Source organism: Palaemon carinicauda, chromosome 31, assembly GCF_036898095.1.
Source record: "Palaemon carinicauda isolate YSFRI2023 chromosome 31, ASM3689809v2, whole genome shotgun sequence".
In the NCBI taxonomy this organism is placed as follows: Eukaryota; Metazoa; Arthropoda; class Malacostraca; order Decapoda; family Palaemonidae; genus Palaemon; species Palaemon carinicauda.
Genome location: NC_090755.1, coordinates 32899539 through 32917352, shown reverse-complemented (window position 1 = coordinate 32917352; position 17814 = coordinate 32899539). Strand labels below are relative to the sequence as shown.

The 17814-nt window shown below is 44.9% G+C and overlaps 1 protein-coding gene across 3 annotated transcripts in view; it reads left to right on the top strand.

The window, feature by feature from the left end:
* Window positions 1-17814, top strand: part of LOC137624387 (uncharacterized) — a 212916-nt gene that overhangs the window by 57184 nt on the left and 137918 nt on the right. For all 3 annotated transcript variants that reach the window (XM_068355118.1, XM_068355120.1, XM_068355119.1), the window contains exon 3: window positions 15224-15279. In XM_068355118.1, the coding sequence (XP_068211219.1) occupies window positions 15224-15279 (56 nt within the window). The remainder of the gene's footprint in view (window positions 1-15223; window positions 15280-17814) is intronic.

Genomic DNA, 17814 nt, shown 5'->3' with positions numbered 1-17814 from the left:
AACAGCTGGTCTAACCTCAGACTCCTTTTTGGACAGGTAGCAGAAGGTTGAGGGCATTGTTATCAGGTTTTAGTCTGCATGAACAAAAGAAGTATGTCTGGCCCTTACTTCTTTCTTCATCATCCCCTCTACTGGGAAGCAGCATCCTGGTCTCTGCATAGCTGACCTCGACCCTCTGCTGGTAAACCATGCTTCTTTGTGTTCCGAGTATTGAGTCAATACTGTCGCGTCCCCCATACCCTGACGAGGTGGTATTGGGAACGTCCTAACCCAGAGATCCTTCTGGAACTCCAGGTCAACTGCCTAGGACGGGTCACACTTCTTTCCTCACACACAAGCTTATGTAGGCCACACGGTTCCTTGCAGAGCAAGGAACTTGTGAGGTGCAGGGACTCCTTTTCTCGAGTGCGACTCACTCGGATTCTGAGTTCCCGGGTAAAGCCAAAGCCAGTATGGCTGGGGACTTTCCACCCTTCCTAAGGGGTAAGTCACCCAATGTAAATAGCGTGGTTTGTATTTCGGTTACGGAACAAATGACAAATTCGAAGATAATTTGTATTTTTCCTAACCATACAAACCTTAGCTATTTACATATATTTGCCCGCCAGCCCTGTCCCCCAAGACAAGTCCTACCTCTAAGTGAAAGTGAAGCAATTCATCGGTGTGTGAGGGGGGGGAGGGGTAGCTAGCTACCACTCCCCTACTACCCCCCTGCTAACTAGCGCGGGGGTAATATACCCTCGTTAAATTTAATGGCTCGCCATTTCAGCTACGCTAAAAGGTAAACCCAATGTAAATAGCTAAGGTTTGTATGGTTAGGAAAAATACTTATTATCTTCAAATTTGTCATATTTTCCTTTTGGCTATTCTGCAGTTATGGAAGCATGTAGGTTCTTTTCATATTCTATATGTGAAATTTTCCCCCTTGACTTAGTTCTCTTTGATTGATTTTTAATCGCGTGGAACCTTGAAGGAAAGTTTCATCATTGGCTATGACCCCTTGGGCTCTTAAGGAAATGCTCAAACTTAGTTTTGCCCTCTAGAATTGTGACGGACAAGGTGCGATTAGAAGGCTCCTGACTCCTGGCAAGTGTCTGAATAATTCCATGGGTCTCAAATTACAGTAAGATGGTATGGTATAAAAATCTGTTGGAGAATGGATACCTTTTTCTAACATCTCTAAATTCAACAGGTTCTTCATTCTCAGAAAGTACTGTCAGCCCTCTGTCATCGCAGATTTTGACTTTGAGGTTTTGGTATTCTACTGTACTGAGATCTGCATAGTGTTTTATATAAAGTTTTGATTTCTATGCGGGACCTTGCGGTTAAGACTGCTGCATGGAGCCTGATGGTTTTAAACCGTCTGGTCATGATAGTCATTATGTTATAGTGGGCTGCGAATCAGACAAATGCCCTATTCTTATTACATAGGGTCTTCCTCTCACCGTAAGAAGAACCATATAAGTGACGAGGGTTTGTATTCACGTAAGAACAAACTACAGATTATTAAAATAAGTTTTATTTATCCTAGCTATATAAAACCGAGTCATTTTTATTTCCAGCCTCATCCACCGCTCAAGTTTTAAACGAGATTAAAGTGGTGACTGAGCCGCAGGCTCTTATGCGCCTACTCACCGCAAGTTGGGACATAGGACAACCATGCAATATTGCCAGACCCACGGGATTTCCTTAATTTTGGTAGTAGCAAAACAGCAATAGAGTGTAACCCATATAAATGACCCAGGTGTTTATAGCTAGGAAAAATACGAATTACGTAAATTTTTCCAGTTTTTTTAATTTTTGTTTTCAAATCTGTTCTTGTTATTGTAGTTCTGTAATTTGGGTAAAAGAAATTACCTCAGAACCTAAGCTAGTTAGGGAACCTAAGATCCCACAGTTCCTGTCAGTTCTAACTAACTTTTAGACTAGCCATGTGGTCTTCAATCTGGCACACATGTGGTCTGCTACTACTGTTTTAGTGTTCAGATTTAGAATACTCACTTCAGTGTAGCTGATCTAAAAGCCTTCGCCTTTCCCCATGGACACAGGCTCAAATTCTGTTAATGCTGAGTATGATCACCGTTTGGATGGGATGTCATTCTGATGGACTGGCTTGGAGATGTCAGTTGTTCAATAGATTAGTGTTAAGACCACAACTCCTGGTCTGGTTGGAGAGAGTTTACTTCTAATTTTCAGCAAGGACCCCTTGCAACTCTTCCTCTGTAAGGGGCCGAGCCTTCCATGCTTCCTTCGTCCTTCCATGGTCAGTCTTCTTTCCCACCATTATCAATACATAAAGGGGTCGGTTGCCTAATGCGCCCTCTCCAATGCTTTCTCTCCTTATCATCTTTCACTTTATCTTGTCATTTAATTCTCTGCCTCCATCTTGAACTTCTCCCCCTAACAGGTTCCTTCCAGGTTCCTCCTAAGTCCTTCTCACTCCTTCCCCACCATCCATCTTCAGCACATGCCCACACCATCTTAGTCGTGACACTCTTCATCTTCTTTGTAATCTTCACTATGCCTGCTATTCTTCTTATTTCATAATATTCCAATCTTTCAAGTAATGATATTCTTATAATCTACCTCAACATTCTCATCTCTGTTCTCTTAAGCTTTGCACTCTCTTTTTGTCTGAAAGGTCAATTGTTCTGTGACTGGAATACAAACCACAGTATTTATTAGGGGTTATACTTTCGGCGGAGCTGAAATGACGAGCCATTAAAATTTAGCGAGGGTTTACTACCCACACCGCTAGTTAGAGGGGGGTAGGGGGAGGGGTAGCTTGCTACCACTCCCATTCTCATACCTGTGATTTAGTCACTTTACTTTTGGCTCGGATCGAGAACAGTTGATTCCTCTCTCCCTCCTCGCCTATTCTGGACTGCCATTAATTTTTGTCTTTTAACTTACTTTTTCTTATACTTGTATTTATATGAAAACATTCTTAATGTTTATGTATATATATATGTGTGTATAGAAATGTGATAAGTTTCCTTTTCAGTGTTTGTGCTGTGTGTGTGATACGTACACGACGACACTTGCGTACATTAGCAAGGCTAGCACAGTTCCACTTCGTGGGGAACAATCTCTCCCTCTCTGGTTCATTGGTCTTCCCGTCGGCATATAACCGTTAACTCGGCCGCCGCAGGGGAATTGTTATCGCCTGGACCCTCTTCATTCAACTATTGTCTTCGCCTTTTCCCTTTTCCTACGGAAAACATGGATTTCTGAGCGAAGGGAATGTTGCCTCTCAAAGACGGTCTTTCTCTTCTCGAGCTCGTTCACCTTTACAACAATAGTGTACTATTAGGGAAGCTCCTTTCCCATGCGCGAGTTAGGTTGCTCTTTCGATTGTTTGTCTCAATAATTTTTAGTGAAAATATAATTGTATTTTAACTTTTCTACTTTTCTCCTTGGGGAACACTTCCCTTCGGAGGGTCAGTGGTTCTCACTATTAGTGAATATTCTTAACTGATTTAGATACAGTAATTGTAATTCTGTTTTTATTACAGTTACCCCGCTACCCCCTTCTCCCATGGATGTTGACTGGGGAAGGAAGGGCGCAATACTTGGTTTTATGTTGTTCCCTCGAGGTTCCTCTTCGGAGTTCCTCCCTAGGGAATTTCTGTTAAATAATTAATTTTATTTTTTCCCAGTTAACTATGCAGTTTTTCTTCGTTTGACTAAGAGTGCCGACGAAGCAGAGCTGTTCTGTTCATGTGTGGGGAATCTGCTGTCTCTGCCGTCCCTCAGAGGATGTCGTCATGGACGTCATCCCTTCTCTTAGAAGTACTCCCGTAACAACATGACCAGCACTTCAGATCATCTTAGAACGCCAAAGGATGTTCGCTTCCATGGGTTGGACAATTTCCCTTCCGAGGGAAGTTTCCTCCCCAGGTGTGAGGTTGTTTCTCCCTTCAGAGGGAGAACTTCCCACATGTTAATAAATTCATCATCTCCGACTGCTGTTGCTGCCTTTACCCAGACTTCTCTTCCCCCTTGCTGAGTTTCTCTTCCTTCAGGGGCGGAGCACGGTCTTGGCACGTCTCTTCTACGAAGTTCTTACCTCTCGTTTGCGAGAGAGGCCACTCATAGAAACTCCTCTTCGGAGGATCGCTACTGTTAAAAGGTCAACTGGCTGATCCACCGGCCCTCAATGGGCATCTTCTAGTGTCTTCAACGAAGTGTTCACCTCTCTCGTTCGCAAGAGAGTCCACTCATAGAGACTCCTCTGCGGAGGATCGCTACTGTTAAAGGTAAGCTTGCTGATCCACCGGCCCTCATGGGCGTCATCATAGGTGTCTTCAAGTCTCTTCTACTAAGTATTCACCTCTCTCGTTCGCAAGAGAGGCCACTCATAGAGACACTTCGTCGGAGGATCAAGCAGACCTACCAGGACCTACCGATCTACCAGCACAACCTTGCGCTGCAACGTAGTCCTTTGGACTTCGGTCCTGGACTCTAACGCGGACCTTTTTACGGTCCCCATCGGTGGTTGCTCGCCCTTCCAAAGGGCACATCCCAGTTCCTGATCATCCTGCCAGCGGACCTACCGATCTACCAGACCAGCGCAACCTTGCTGTAACGTAGTCCTTTGGACTTTGGTCCTGGACTCTAATGCGGACCTTTTTTACGGTCCCCATCGGTGGATGCTTGCCCTTCCAAAGGGCACATTCCAGTTCCTGATCGTCCTGCCAGCTGATCTGCCAACCTACTAGCGCTACCTTCGCGCGTGCGGCCTCCGACAGTCTTCCGCACGCGGGCGCCGATGATTTTCCGCGTGCATGCGCCAATAGTCTTCCACACGCGCCAACAGTCTCGCACGCGTGTGGGCGCCGATGATTTTCCCCGCGCGCGCCAACAGTCTTGCACGCGCGCTCTCCAACAGTCTTCCGTGTGCAGGCGCCAATGGTCTCCCGCACGCGCCAACAGTCTTCTGCACGCGGACGTCAATGGTCTCTTGCGTGCGCGCCAATGGTCTTGCGCACGCCAAGGGTCTCCCGTGCGCGTGCCAATAGTCTTGCGCACGCCAAGGGTCTCACGCGCGCGCTTGTGCCAATAGCATTGCACTTGCGCGCGCCAACAGTCTTCTGCGCGTGAGCGCGCCGACAGTCCTCCGCGTGTGTGCGCCGACGGCCTTCCGCACTTGGTCACCAAAGGTCTCTCGCGTGAACACCCATTGGCCTTCCGCGCGCACGCCCCCCAATGCTTTTGCGCTCCAATGATCTTGCACGTGCCGACAGTGTTCTGCGCACAGGTGCTGATGGTCTCCTGCGCCAATGGTCTTCCTCACGCGCACGCCAGCAGTTTCCACGTAGTACTCGCGCCAATGCACCCGCCCTTGTGCAACCAGTCACACGCTTCGGCGCATTCTTGGGAGAATGCACAAAACTACATAGTGCCTTACTGCGCGCCAGCGCTCTTCCGCACTTTCCTGCGTCCTCCTGCGCAGTTACGGTCTCAGATCCAATGCGCCAGCTCTTGCCAAAGAGTCAGGGCTTGCAGATCCAATGCACCAGCTCTTGTCCAAGAGCCAGCACTTGCCTGCTCTCCAGGCAGAAATTGAGCACCAGCATCATCCTGTGTGCCATCACTCCAGTACTCTCCTACACACTCGTGCAATAGGCAGTAAAAAGGAATAAAGCTTTTTGGACAGGTCACCATTGCCCCATTCCTCCCCGCAGACACATAAACATTGCCACCGGGAAAGAGGAATAAGGCTTCACAGAAGGATTCAAGATCCTGAAGATTCCATCCTACAAGGGGAATCGAAACGGGGAATCCTTGGTCCCTGTCTCTTCTGAAGTTTCTTTTTTCCTTGACAGACCACCGTCAGCAAACGGGAAAGCATCAACAGTCTGATCTCTAGATCACTGTTTGCTGATGGCTAGTTCACAGTTTACTGATTGCTAGGTCGCTGATCACCAGATCGCCAATTGCTAGCTCAGTGCTAATCTTTGATCTCTAGTCCCTCCAATGATTAACGATCTCCAATTGCTAGCGTTTCCAATCACCGTTTGCTAGTCAATAACCAGTCATCAGCTTGCTGATCAGTAGATCACCGATGGGCAGCTCATCTTTCTTCGATCATTGAACTGAGATCGCTGATCTCTGACCAGCCGATCCCTCAGCTTGCTCATCTCTGACCAACCAGGGGGGACCATAATCAGCTTGCTCATCTCTGACCAACCAGGGGGGACCATAATCAGCTTGCTGACCGCTCACTCACCATCGGCTCACAGACCACTGATTCATCGGTCATTGGCAATTTGCCAGCAGTTCGTGACTCTAACTTAATAGTCAACCGCTTCCTGTAGTTTCCTTAAATCAGAAGGTATACAACATACTTCTCACTACTGGCCGTTTGCCATCACCCTAAAGTGATCGGCAAACGTTCGACAACCCTCATCAACGGCTTGTCGACAGGGAACTACTTGCGAACACTCTCCAACTGCACAGTAACCATGATACCCAACGGTTAACCATTGATTAACATTCGCCAGATTGATTCTATTCTAAGGAATAGCATCAATCCCATCAGGGCGCATGGTAAGACTAAGCGTTGCTTTCCTTCTGTTAGTTAAAGAAATTCTCTCAGAGAAGAATTCTTACACTGGGTATCGCGCCTGATCCTTCACGACATGAGTCAAGACTCCAGCATCGACAATCTTCCATGCAAAAGGATCAGCAAGGAGCTGTCCCTTTGGGTCGATGTCCACACCATGTTGGAGTTCGAACAAGGGCTAAAACCTCAGGTCTTTATTTGCACACTTGACCTAAAGGACACTTACCCCCAGGTCCAAACCATCCATCTAGGAAGGTTGGAAGATTCAGTCTAGACAAACAAGAAACACCAGTTCAAGGCGCTGTGCTTCGGTCTTTCCACTACACCCATCCTGGTCTCACAGGATCGGCTTCTGTCTCCCCTGTCTCGGGACGACTGACTAACCTTAGCAGACTCATTGGCAACCTTGCATTAAACACCGGAACTTCTGACGTCTTTTTACCAAGATCCAGTGATCAGGGTAAACCTACGGAAGTCTTCCTTACTTCCCTCCCAGAAGACTGGTGTATCTGGGAATGATTCTAGACACCAATCTCCACATAACCTTCTCGAAACGAGAACGACTCCCATTCCAAGAGACGTGAGTTGGAAAAAGAAGAAAAGAGGGCCCATAGTGCTGCACCACACGACCTCAGCCCTCTGGACAGAGCCCGAAAGTACCTTCACTTAAATCTCTTAAGAGATGAATGCCAACTTTCCGGTCCTTCAGCAGCCTCATCGGTTCCTAACAGACCACTCAGTGATGTGATGGACAACTCACCACACAACACATAGAGACTCACATCGACAAGCATGAAGGGACTTGCTCGTATCCTCTTCCCGTCTAACAGTATAAACACTAAGATGGGCCAAAGTCCGTTCGGTACCACTATCAGCCCGCTTCATTCCAGACTGGAAGAACGTGTTCGCCAACAATCTGTGCACAGCATCTCAGATAAGGTATACCGAATGGACTCTAGATTGCCATGTAGCCGACAAAGTCCCGACTTTACTAGGTCCTCCAACTAGGGGTCTGTTCGCAATGCTCCTGAATCTCAGGCTGCCATTGCTCACCAGCCTTAGGCCCCAAGGCTCTCTGGCAACAGCGGTGAGTACAACAATGACGTTTACGCCTCGTCCCTGTTTTATCTGGAAAAGGGCACTCAAGAAGGCTAGAACATAACCTCTCAAGGACTCTCCTAGCTCTGCTATGGCATTATGTAGAACGGTTTCCAAACCTTTTGCAGCTCCTGATAGTCTCTCCAAGAGAACCCTCTCCACAACACAGACGACCCATTTCGACACCTACCACAAGCTATAGCTTTGCTATGATTATACGCCTGGAGACTACCCAATACCTCTTTGCGAAAAGGTTGTCTAGATATCTGAGGAATTCCTCAGCATCAGTCTACCAGACAGTATAACGTCTTGTGTGGTTGGTGTCATGTAAAAGTGTGTCTCTTCACTCGATACCTCGATTCCAGCAATAGCGGAATCCTCGAGTATATACAAGAGGAAAAGACCCCCTATTCAGTTCCGACAGGTAAAGATGATCACTCAACCTTGATCCTTCACCTTCAAACTGAAATAAAGGGACACCCTCTCAGTGATAGACTTTTCCTAAATCATACGGACTTACAACTTGCCTTTCCCCAGTCGGAATTGAGACCTTCCTCTCGGAACATGGTTCAAATCTCCGATCCCTAAAGGGATCTCCTTGTGTTTCACTTCACCAGGCAACAAATTTTCTCCTGATTTAAGAACACAATGTTCCTACACACTCGGAGAGCAACCATACGAGTCAAGGAACTTCATGGTCTCTCTTTGGACATCGCCCATCATTGAGAAGGGCGAAAAACAATGTTCAGTTTCGTCCCTGAGTATTTCACCAGACACAGTCTCCAGAGGTGACGGATCCTACACAAGTCTCAACTCGGTAACGGACGATTCAGATCATCCATTACTGTACCCAGGGTAAGGTATGAGACTTTACCTAAAGAAAACGGCAACATCCTGCCTGGGTCCCTTCTCTTGTCATCAGCACTGGGAGAGACTAGAGGAGGATCATCGGAACATCATCTCGACATGACGACTCACAGTGTCAGGTGCATAACTATGCCCCTGGTCCTTCTTAGCAGATTACTCTGTGACGCAGGTTTTACAAGAAAGGATGTGGATGCTCCAGGTGACGTTCACAATTTTTCTCCTGCAAGACGTGATCCACAGGAACTCGATACGATCTCTATCGGTCCGGTGCTGGCTGCACAACTGCTGGTTGTATACCTCAGGCTCCTTATTGGACAAGTAGCAGAAGGTTGAGGGCACTTTTACCCAGTTTTAGTCTGCGTGAATGAAAAGATTTGAAGGGCTCTTATTCTTTTCTTCATCCTACCTACTCGTGGGGAACCAGCATCCTGGGTTCTCTGCATAAGCTGACCTCAAACCACTGCAGGTAAACCATGCTCCCTTGTGTGCCTAGTATTAAGCTAATACTGTTGCGTCCCCATACCCTGGCGAGATGGTATTGGGAAGTCTTGGTTACATCAGGTTTTTCCTACATAGACTCGGAATAACTTTACGTAGACAGTCACACTTCTGCAGGTCTCAACACACAAATTGCATAGGCCGCAGACCTTGCGTAGCAAGGTTTAGCAAGGGCAGGGACTCCTTATTTTTGAGTACTAACATACTCGGATAAGGAGCCCCCGGGCAAAGCCAAAAGCCAGATTGACAGGGACGTCCACCCTTCCTAATGGGTGAGTCACCCTTAATAAATAGCATGGTTTGTATTCCAGTTACGGAATAAATGACAAATTAATAGATAATTTGTATTTTTCCTAACTATACAAACTTGCCCGCCATCCCTATCCCCCTTGAAGTCCTACCTCCAAGCAAAGTGACTAAATCACAGGTGTGTGAATGGGCGTGGTAGCAAGCTCCCCCCCCTCCCCTACCCCCGCTAACTAGCGGTGTGGGTAGTTAACCCTCGCTAGATTTTAATGGCTCGTCATTTCAGCTCCGCCGAAAGTATAACCCCTAATAAATAGCTAAGGTTTGTATAGTTAGGAAAAATACAAATTATCTATGAATTTGTCATGTTTCCAATTCATACATTAACACTGGTCTTATTACTGTGCTATAGATTATGACTTTTAGCTTGATTGGCATTTTCTTATCTCACATCCCTCTTGCTACCTCCATCCACTTCCCCCATGCTGCTTTTATCCTATTCTCAACTTCAGCTTCACATATTTTCTCCTGATGTATAGTAGTTCCCAAGTATTTAAAATTGTTCTGCCTCTACTTTCATGTATGGCTATCCTGTCCCTACCTTCCTTACTATTCACCATAGCTTCAATCTTATCCCCATTTACCCGCAAGCCACCCTTTGCCAAAGTCTCTTGCAATTCTACAATATTTTATGTAATTCTACCTCATTTCAGCAGTAATCAGCAAATCATCTACATATACCCACTCCCACAACTCTTCTGATCTCTTATCTTAACACATCCAAGACCAGCTCAAATAAAAACGCGCATAATGCTGACCCCTAGTGTAAGCCAATACTAACTTCAAGGTTTCTGTATCTCCAACAGCTGTTACTACTTGTATCCTTGTTCTTTTTTATATCATCTCTACCATTCTAACCAACTTCTCTGGGACTTAACACTTCCTCAAGCACCAAAACATCTCTTCTCTAAATTTAAAAAAGTGCAGAAGAGCTTCTGGTTTCCTTCTAGTATTTTCTCCCGTAACTGCCTTACTATATACTGTAGATGGCATCCATAGTCCCCCTTCCCCTCATTAATCCATACTGATGTTTCCCAATCTTTACAATCTCTCATCTGGTGCCCTCTCAAAAACTTTCAAACCATGCTCTCTTCGTTTAATTCCCCTACAGTTACCACATTCTATGATGTCGCCTTTCTGGTCAAATAAAGATACCATTAAACTCTCTTCCCAGTCTTTAGGCATAATGTTCTCTTCCCATATTGCCCTCAATAATAAATCAGGCATCTATTCTTCCCTCTCTGTACCTAGTATATTTATCATTTCAATTTAAAATTGATAAACCTAGTGCTTTACCATTCTTTATTTTACTAAATGTCTACTTCACTTGTGTATTCAGAATTTCCATCACTTGTCCCTCCACATCTTGTTCTTCAATCAGCAATTCTCTCATTTTTAGTTTTCAATAGTTGTGCAAAATATTCTCTCCATCTCCTTGTAATATCATCTTCTCTGTGCAATGTATTTCTGTCTCTATCCCTGATGAATACCTGTGGCTCCAAACCTTGTCTGCTTTTTTTTTTATGTTGGAAATCTTGTAGATATCCTTCTCTCCTTCCTTTGGTCCTAGCCTTTCATTTAATTGCTCTACCGCTCTTTCAGAAGCTATACATACGTTCCTCCTAGAATCATTTTCCCCTTCTCTGTACAGTTCCTCTGTTCCCTGTGCCTGCCTTACTCTCCAGTCCCTAAATGCCTTTGATTTTCTTTTAACAAATTCTTGCACCTCTCTCTCTCACCACAACTTTTCTCCTTTTGACACACCATATCGGTGTCAATAACCTTAGATGTCAGGATGCCTGAAATCTCCAAATCAATCAATCAATCGACACAACATATCCGCTGGTTCTTCCCTATAATTCCTCCGTTTCTCCCTATACATATATCTTTCATACCCACCCAGATATTTTCCACTCTTTTACCCTATCACCCTTTCCAGTTGTCTCTCCCACAGTCCTCAAAAATTGCTAAAATAATTATATGTTCTCCATTAAGGTCCCAAACTTTAATTGATCTCCTCTTTCTCCTCTTTGGTTTTCTACCTCTCATTTTAAAATCCATCACTACTATTTTATGTTGTTTTAACTCATGGTTCCCTCAAATCACTTTACAGATCATCACATCTTTTATGTCTGTTTTTTTAACCAGTATGTAATCCATTTGATGGTTATCAGATGCTTATCCAGCTTCAGAAACCAGGTGTTCTTATATGGCAATTCAAACCTCAGAGCCATCTCTAATATATACTCCTCATCCTCATTTCTAATTCCAAACTCATGGCTTCCATATACCTCCTCATATTCATCCTATTCTTCCCCACTCTGCCATTCACGTCTGCTCTTATGGTTAGCTTCTCTTTCACTGCTATAATAGCTGCCTCAAACTCTTGTCTAAATAATTCTTTTTCTTGGTCTTGACAACCCATCTAAGGGGCATATGCTGAAATAATATCTGGTCCCCCCATTATCATTGGGATCTTACAAAGCCTATCATTTATTCTCTTCCACCACTTTTTCATCCAGTTATTACCTATTATGACCCCAACCTCATTCTTCTCTCATGACCTTTTGTAAGAGAGCTTATACCCATTTCTTGTATCTAGTTCCATTTTCTTTTCTATCTTTTCTCCTGCACACACAACACTTCTATCTTCTGCTTCTCCATCACATCAACTATCTTCCCATTAGTTTACCAATATTCCAAATACCTGCTCTGATTTTCTATCCTGTCACAGGCCTCTTTGCCCTCAGTTGTGAACCCTGCAGTACCCCTCGTCCTTTTATCATGCCAGTAGGTAGATCCTAACGCACATCGCTTACAGGGGACGCTCTAGCTGCATCCACATTTCTAATAGGATCAGGCATGGCTCTTAATTTGGCAGAGGATTTTTATTATTGCATGCCCTTGCAGTCATCAACCACAGTTATTGGCGGTGGGCCTATCTTTTGACTAAATAGTCCAACTGCAAGGCAGTAGTTTCCATAGTTATTGGCAGTGGGCCTAGCCTTTTCTTTAAAAAATGAGACTACTGTACAAGGCAGTAGCTGTCCTTTTAGTTGCTTTCTACGACATGCAGGACATACGGTGGAAGTGTTTTTACACCCTTACCAGAGGGCCATCCTCTCTTACTAACAGTAGGGCTCCCCAAATGAGTGTAAGCTATCTCTCAATCCACTATCCGGAGTGAGCCTGGGCCTACCTTCCAGGTTCCATCTCTGGATATGCAATAGAAGTAGAACAATCCTGGCTCCTGTCAGCTTTTAATTAATGTCCCATGGATGGAGCACTAGTCAATTCTTTTCTCAGGCGAATCGGTACTTTCAGCCTGTGTTCTGTTTAAACTTTCGCTCCATAATCAGCCTACAGGGAGGAAAACTTCATTCTCATGGTGACTTGAAAGATTTTTGGAGTACATTTAGGTCTTCACCTATTCCAAAGCTTCTCTTTCATTACCAAGATGTTCATGCTTGGGCCTCCTGGAATGCTTTTATGGAATCTTTCCAAAGCATTGAGACTACTCCTTGATCTTTTCATGATTAGAGAAGTCTGGTGACTCTTAAGCAAATGACAAATACTCTTGAATCCTGTTTTATTGGGAATTCCATATGTTGTACTCATATCAACAAACTCAGAGATAGCCCACCAGTTCTTGATCAGTAGGAACCTTTTACATGAAATATAGTGTGTTTGCGGCCTTCCTTTAGTATTCTTCAGAAGATTTTATTTCAGATGTAAGAAAAAGTTGTAGTAGTCGCACAGAAAGTCTCTCGTCGTGACTTTAGCATGTATTTTTCTTGTTCAGGAGAGTGGCAGATATCACCCGCTGACCGATTTTATTTAGTGTTCGGTCCGGTGAGTCCTTAGGCCAGGTGATGGTGAGCATTGAACCTACAGTATATTCATCAGTCCTGACGTGACAATGAAGGAGAACCCTGTCCCTATAGAAACTGCGCTACTTTCTAGAGTGGTTATCAGTTATCATACTTAGACTAAACCTCCAGAGTAGGTAGACAGAATGATAGTGGAAGGTCCTGTTGAGATCCAACACCGACTCCATGGGCCAGGTGAAGGTGGGACTTTTTGCACAATCTCTTTTTTTGACGGTAATGAGCTCACCTGCTGAGCTGTTCCTTTGAACTCTTGTCAACTAAAGTGTAAGCCTGATATGAGAGCTACCACTCTGGCACCGTTTTGAGGTAAGTGGCCCCTCAATTGTCGATCAACTGACCCTAGGGTAGTAAAGGGTATTGTATATGCTGCTCTTGAAGCCACTTTGTAACAGTGTCCCTGAAATTGGACAGGTGGTGCTAGAGACCAGTATATGGGCTTTTCTGACATATCATCAGCTGGTAATGGTCCCGCAATGGATTGAGCACCTCGATGGTCCCCTCCTTAAGACATTGGGGTGGCACTACTTGAGTGGTCTCCTTTTCAGCTAGATCTCATGTAGACTCTGAGAGACTATCTTTATTTTGGAGTTTGCAGAGAATGTATCTCCCTTGGCAGAGCTATTATTCAGTAGATCACAAGCTAGGACTCCTTCCTCTGTCATAGAAGGTTCTCTGTAGAGATTGGATCTATCCTCTTTGGGGAAGGGTCTACACTTGAAAGAGCTTTGACCAGTCTTACCTACCCTGAAACCTTATTCTATGGTCAATTTGTTCTGTTCCTCAGGCCTCCTGCTACCTGGGTAAGACATCCTCTCAGCTGCTGCTGAAGTAGGTAGGATTTGTCTTTGGAGTGATAGGGGTTTTGCTTCTTCCTATTAAGATGTTGCGAAGCCCGAGTTCTTTCTTGAGCATATCTCCCCTATGTGCAGTTTTGATGGCTGATGTTGGTCAGTTATGTAATGAAGTGCCTTTTTAGAAACATTTCTTCCATCCCCCTTACAAGGGGGAAGATTGGTTGGTGTCTTCATTCATATGAGGCTTAATGTTTTTTTTTCCCACACTTGTAAGGTCATCTCCCTTACAGAGAGATGGGTGCTCAATACCCTAGTCTGAGCTTCCCTTTTTTGTCGGTATTGGCCAAAGACCTAACAGCTTTAACATTGCTTTGATTACCTTGATTTGTACTTTTAACTATATAAGCCAAAGGTTGATCAAAAGTGACATGATGGGCTCTCTTTACTTACTGCCAGCTAACTACCCCACCTACCTTGGTGAGGAGTCAATTGTCTTGCCAGCACATACTAAAGACATGCTTCTGTTGAAAAGATTCAGGTTTGTATAGTTAAGAAAAATACAATTTACTTTAAGAATTTGTGGTATTTTCTTAAACTCCTAACTCTTGTAACCAAAAAACCAAGGCATTACCTTGGCCTTCCCCATCTCTCATGTTCTATTGAGTTCAAATCTTAGATATCATACACATGAATTCTTAATAATTATAACCATCCAGTAATATTTTTGTTGCATAAATTATAGTTCTCCAGGCAAGGACATTTTTGCCTTTGGTAGTTTGAAGTGTTGGTATCTGTTGGCATTATACTTTGCAGTTCTGACACCCTTACTTGAATTGAAAAAAAATAAAATCTAGCAAAATACCGAACAATTTTTAAAGTATAATAGCAATTGTATAATTTAAATATAAAACAACAGATGAAGATTCTAAAGGTAACAACTACAGTAGTAGAATATCTTAGCAAATTTCCCATAAAATTGTGATACCAATGTTAGGGTCTCTGGGTTGAATTTTTTTCTATCTTATTTGTTGCTAACTGTTCTATCTTGAAAGGGAAATAGTTTGACAATATATACATTGATAAAATCTAAATTTTATTTGGTAACATAAGTTTATGCAACTTATGACAACTGTTTTTCCTCAGTATAATTCAGTCTGTTGAAACATTGCCATAGTTTTAAGCATTTTCTTTTTCACTTGCAGCCTGTAAAAATTATCACAACTAAGAAGGAGATGAAGTTTGATAAAGAAGTAAACTGGTAAGTATTTTTTTCTTTTTTTTTTTTTACACAGAAAATCGATTAATTCATAACTTAGGCAAGTCATGTCTGAGAATTCAAATTGTCTTACTGTTGCAGAGGATCTAGCTGAATAAGAGATGACATCTTCACTCATTTATATATGGTTAGAATATTGATACTAAGCTTAAAGATTCTTTTATTCATCAATTTTAGACCAAGGAACACATTCTTTAACCTTCTTTTGTTCCAACACGGAGTACTTACCTCGAACTACTTTCTTAGGAGTATCTGGTATCGCCTCCCATCCGACCAGAATTTTGTGTAGTTTACCCTACTCCCGTTTTCTATATGGGGTAATCTCTGGCGGATTGATACGCGCCCAGAGACGACCCGGGGTCAGAGAGCATGCTTGCTCAGGTCTCGATCTCCAGTAAGTTTTTGGTCGCGTCGGCGTTAACACCCCGACGCTCTCTCTTAACCCAGTGCGACCCTTTGTATCCCCGACCCCTTTATGTCTCACGCGATCCCCATGTGGTCCCTTTGTGTGCTTCCCTATCCTTTCCCTCTGTGTTCCTGTGTCTCGCTGTGTATTACTAGTGCGTTATGGAGCATCCCCGTCGTTGCCCTGGGCCTGTGGCCGGCAAATTCTGTGGCGCTTTCCTCTCTAAGCCCGAAGTTGACCCGCACCCCTTGTGTTCTTCGTGTAGGGGCAGTGTGTGTTCCCTTACAGCCACATGTCCGGAGTGTGAGTCCTGGAATGAAGTGCAGTGTGTGCAATACAGCACTAAGAAGAAGAAGGCCTCTCGACGGTCCCCTAGGAAGTCCAGCGTCTCTTCGCCCCTCGCTTCGCCTGGCGTCCCGTCGGACAGAGTTTCTCTGCTATCTTCCCCTACCCAGTGTAGGGGTCGAGGTAAGTCTGTTGTGGGGAAGCGGCCTGTGGCCCTTCCCCAGGAGTCTGATTTACCTGATAGTGGGATTATGTCTTCGGTCCAGGCAAGTGGAGGGCCTGAGGGAGGGGCGGGTGTGTATCCGGGGGACGGAGCCCTGGTGAAAGCAGGTCCCTTCTCGTCGGACAATCCGATGTGGGGTAAAACGGCGTCAGTCTCCTCTCCTGCCTCTTGGGCAGGTTTTTCAGGTGCGTCAGCAGCCGAGGGTGCCGCCGAGAAGGACGACTCGCCGCCATCAGACACCCTCGTGTGGGCGCCTCCGAAGACGCCCTTCAGATCGCCCCTGAGGATGGAAGAGGAGTTTGAGACCTGGTTCCCCAGCGAGGAGCTCCCCTGCTCCCCTCCAACGCCTTCAGTTACGTTCCCGGCAGACTTCATGGAGCATTCATCGCCGGCCGAACCCCATGCAGAACCACCAGTAACGCGGCAAGATTCAGGCCCTCCAACGAGGTCCTACAGGTCTTCGGGCTCCTCGGTCGAGGCCTACTCCTACTCGTCGGAAGACGGAGCCCCGAGAGAACATATGAGACGGCGAGATAGGTCCTGCAGGAGGTGATCTCGCTCGCGCTCCCATTCAAGATACCGCCACGTGAGTAGACGTTCCAGATCCCCCAGGAGGAAGTTCAGGAGAAGCCTTTCGCCGGAGGAAGAATGGGTGCGAGTCTCCATCCCCCGTAGCCAACTCCTGGGGGTTGCAGCAGTCGCAGGCACCTCGGGATGGCGCCCTAGGCCCCGCTCACCGGTAGGTTTTGTCGACGAAAGTAAGTACAGTGAGCCCTCGTTTATCGCGGTAGATAGGTTCCAGACCCGACCGCGATGGGTGAAAATCCGCGAAGTAGTGACACCATATTTACGTATTTATTTAACATGTATATTCAGACTTTTAAAACCTTCCCTTGTACGTAGTACTGTTAACAAACTACCCTTTAATGTACAGAACACTTAATGCATGTACTACAGTACCCTAAACTAAAACCGGCACAAATATTAAAGGCGATTTTATATCATGCGTTTCCTAAACACGCTAAAAAGCACGATAAAAAATGGCAACCAATGTTTTGTTTACGTTTATCTCTGATCATAATGAAGAAAACAAACGCATTTACACATCTGTGTATAGGTTAGTTTTTGCATCGAATATATTGATTATTCAGTACAGTATGTTGATTTTGTTATTACCAATGTTTTACTTAATTTTTCTTAGGACTTCCAAATGAAATGTTTTTCCTTATGCGCTCAGTAAACAAACGAAGGCATTTAACGCGCATGATGAAAGTGATGAATAATGATATTACAGTAAAAGCTTTTAGAAAAGAGAGAGAGAGAGAGAGCCTGAGAGAGAGAGAGAGAGAGCCTGAGAGAGAGAGAGAGAGCCTGAGAGAGAGAGAGAGAGAGAGCCTGAGAGAGAGCGCCTGAGAGAGAGCCTGAGAGAGAGAGAGCCTGAGAGAGAGAGAGCCTGAGAGAGAGAGAGAGAGAGAGCCTGAGAGAGAGCGCCTGAGAGAGAGAGCCTGAGAGAGAGAGCCTGAGAGAGAGAGAGAGAGAGAGAGAGAGAGAGAGAGAGCCTGAGAGAGAGAGAGAGAGAGAGAGAGAGAGAGAGAGAGAGAGA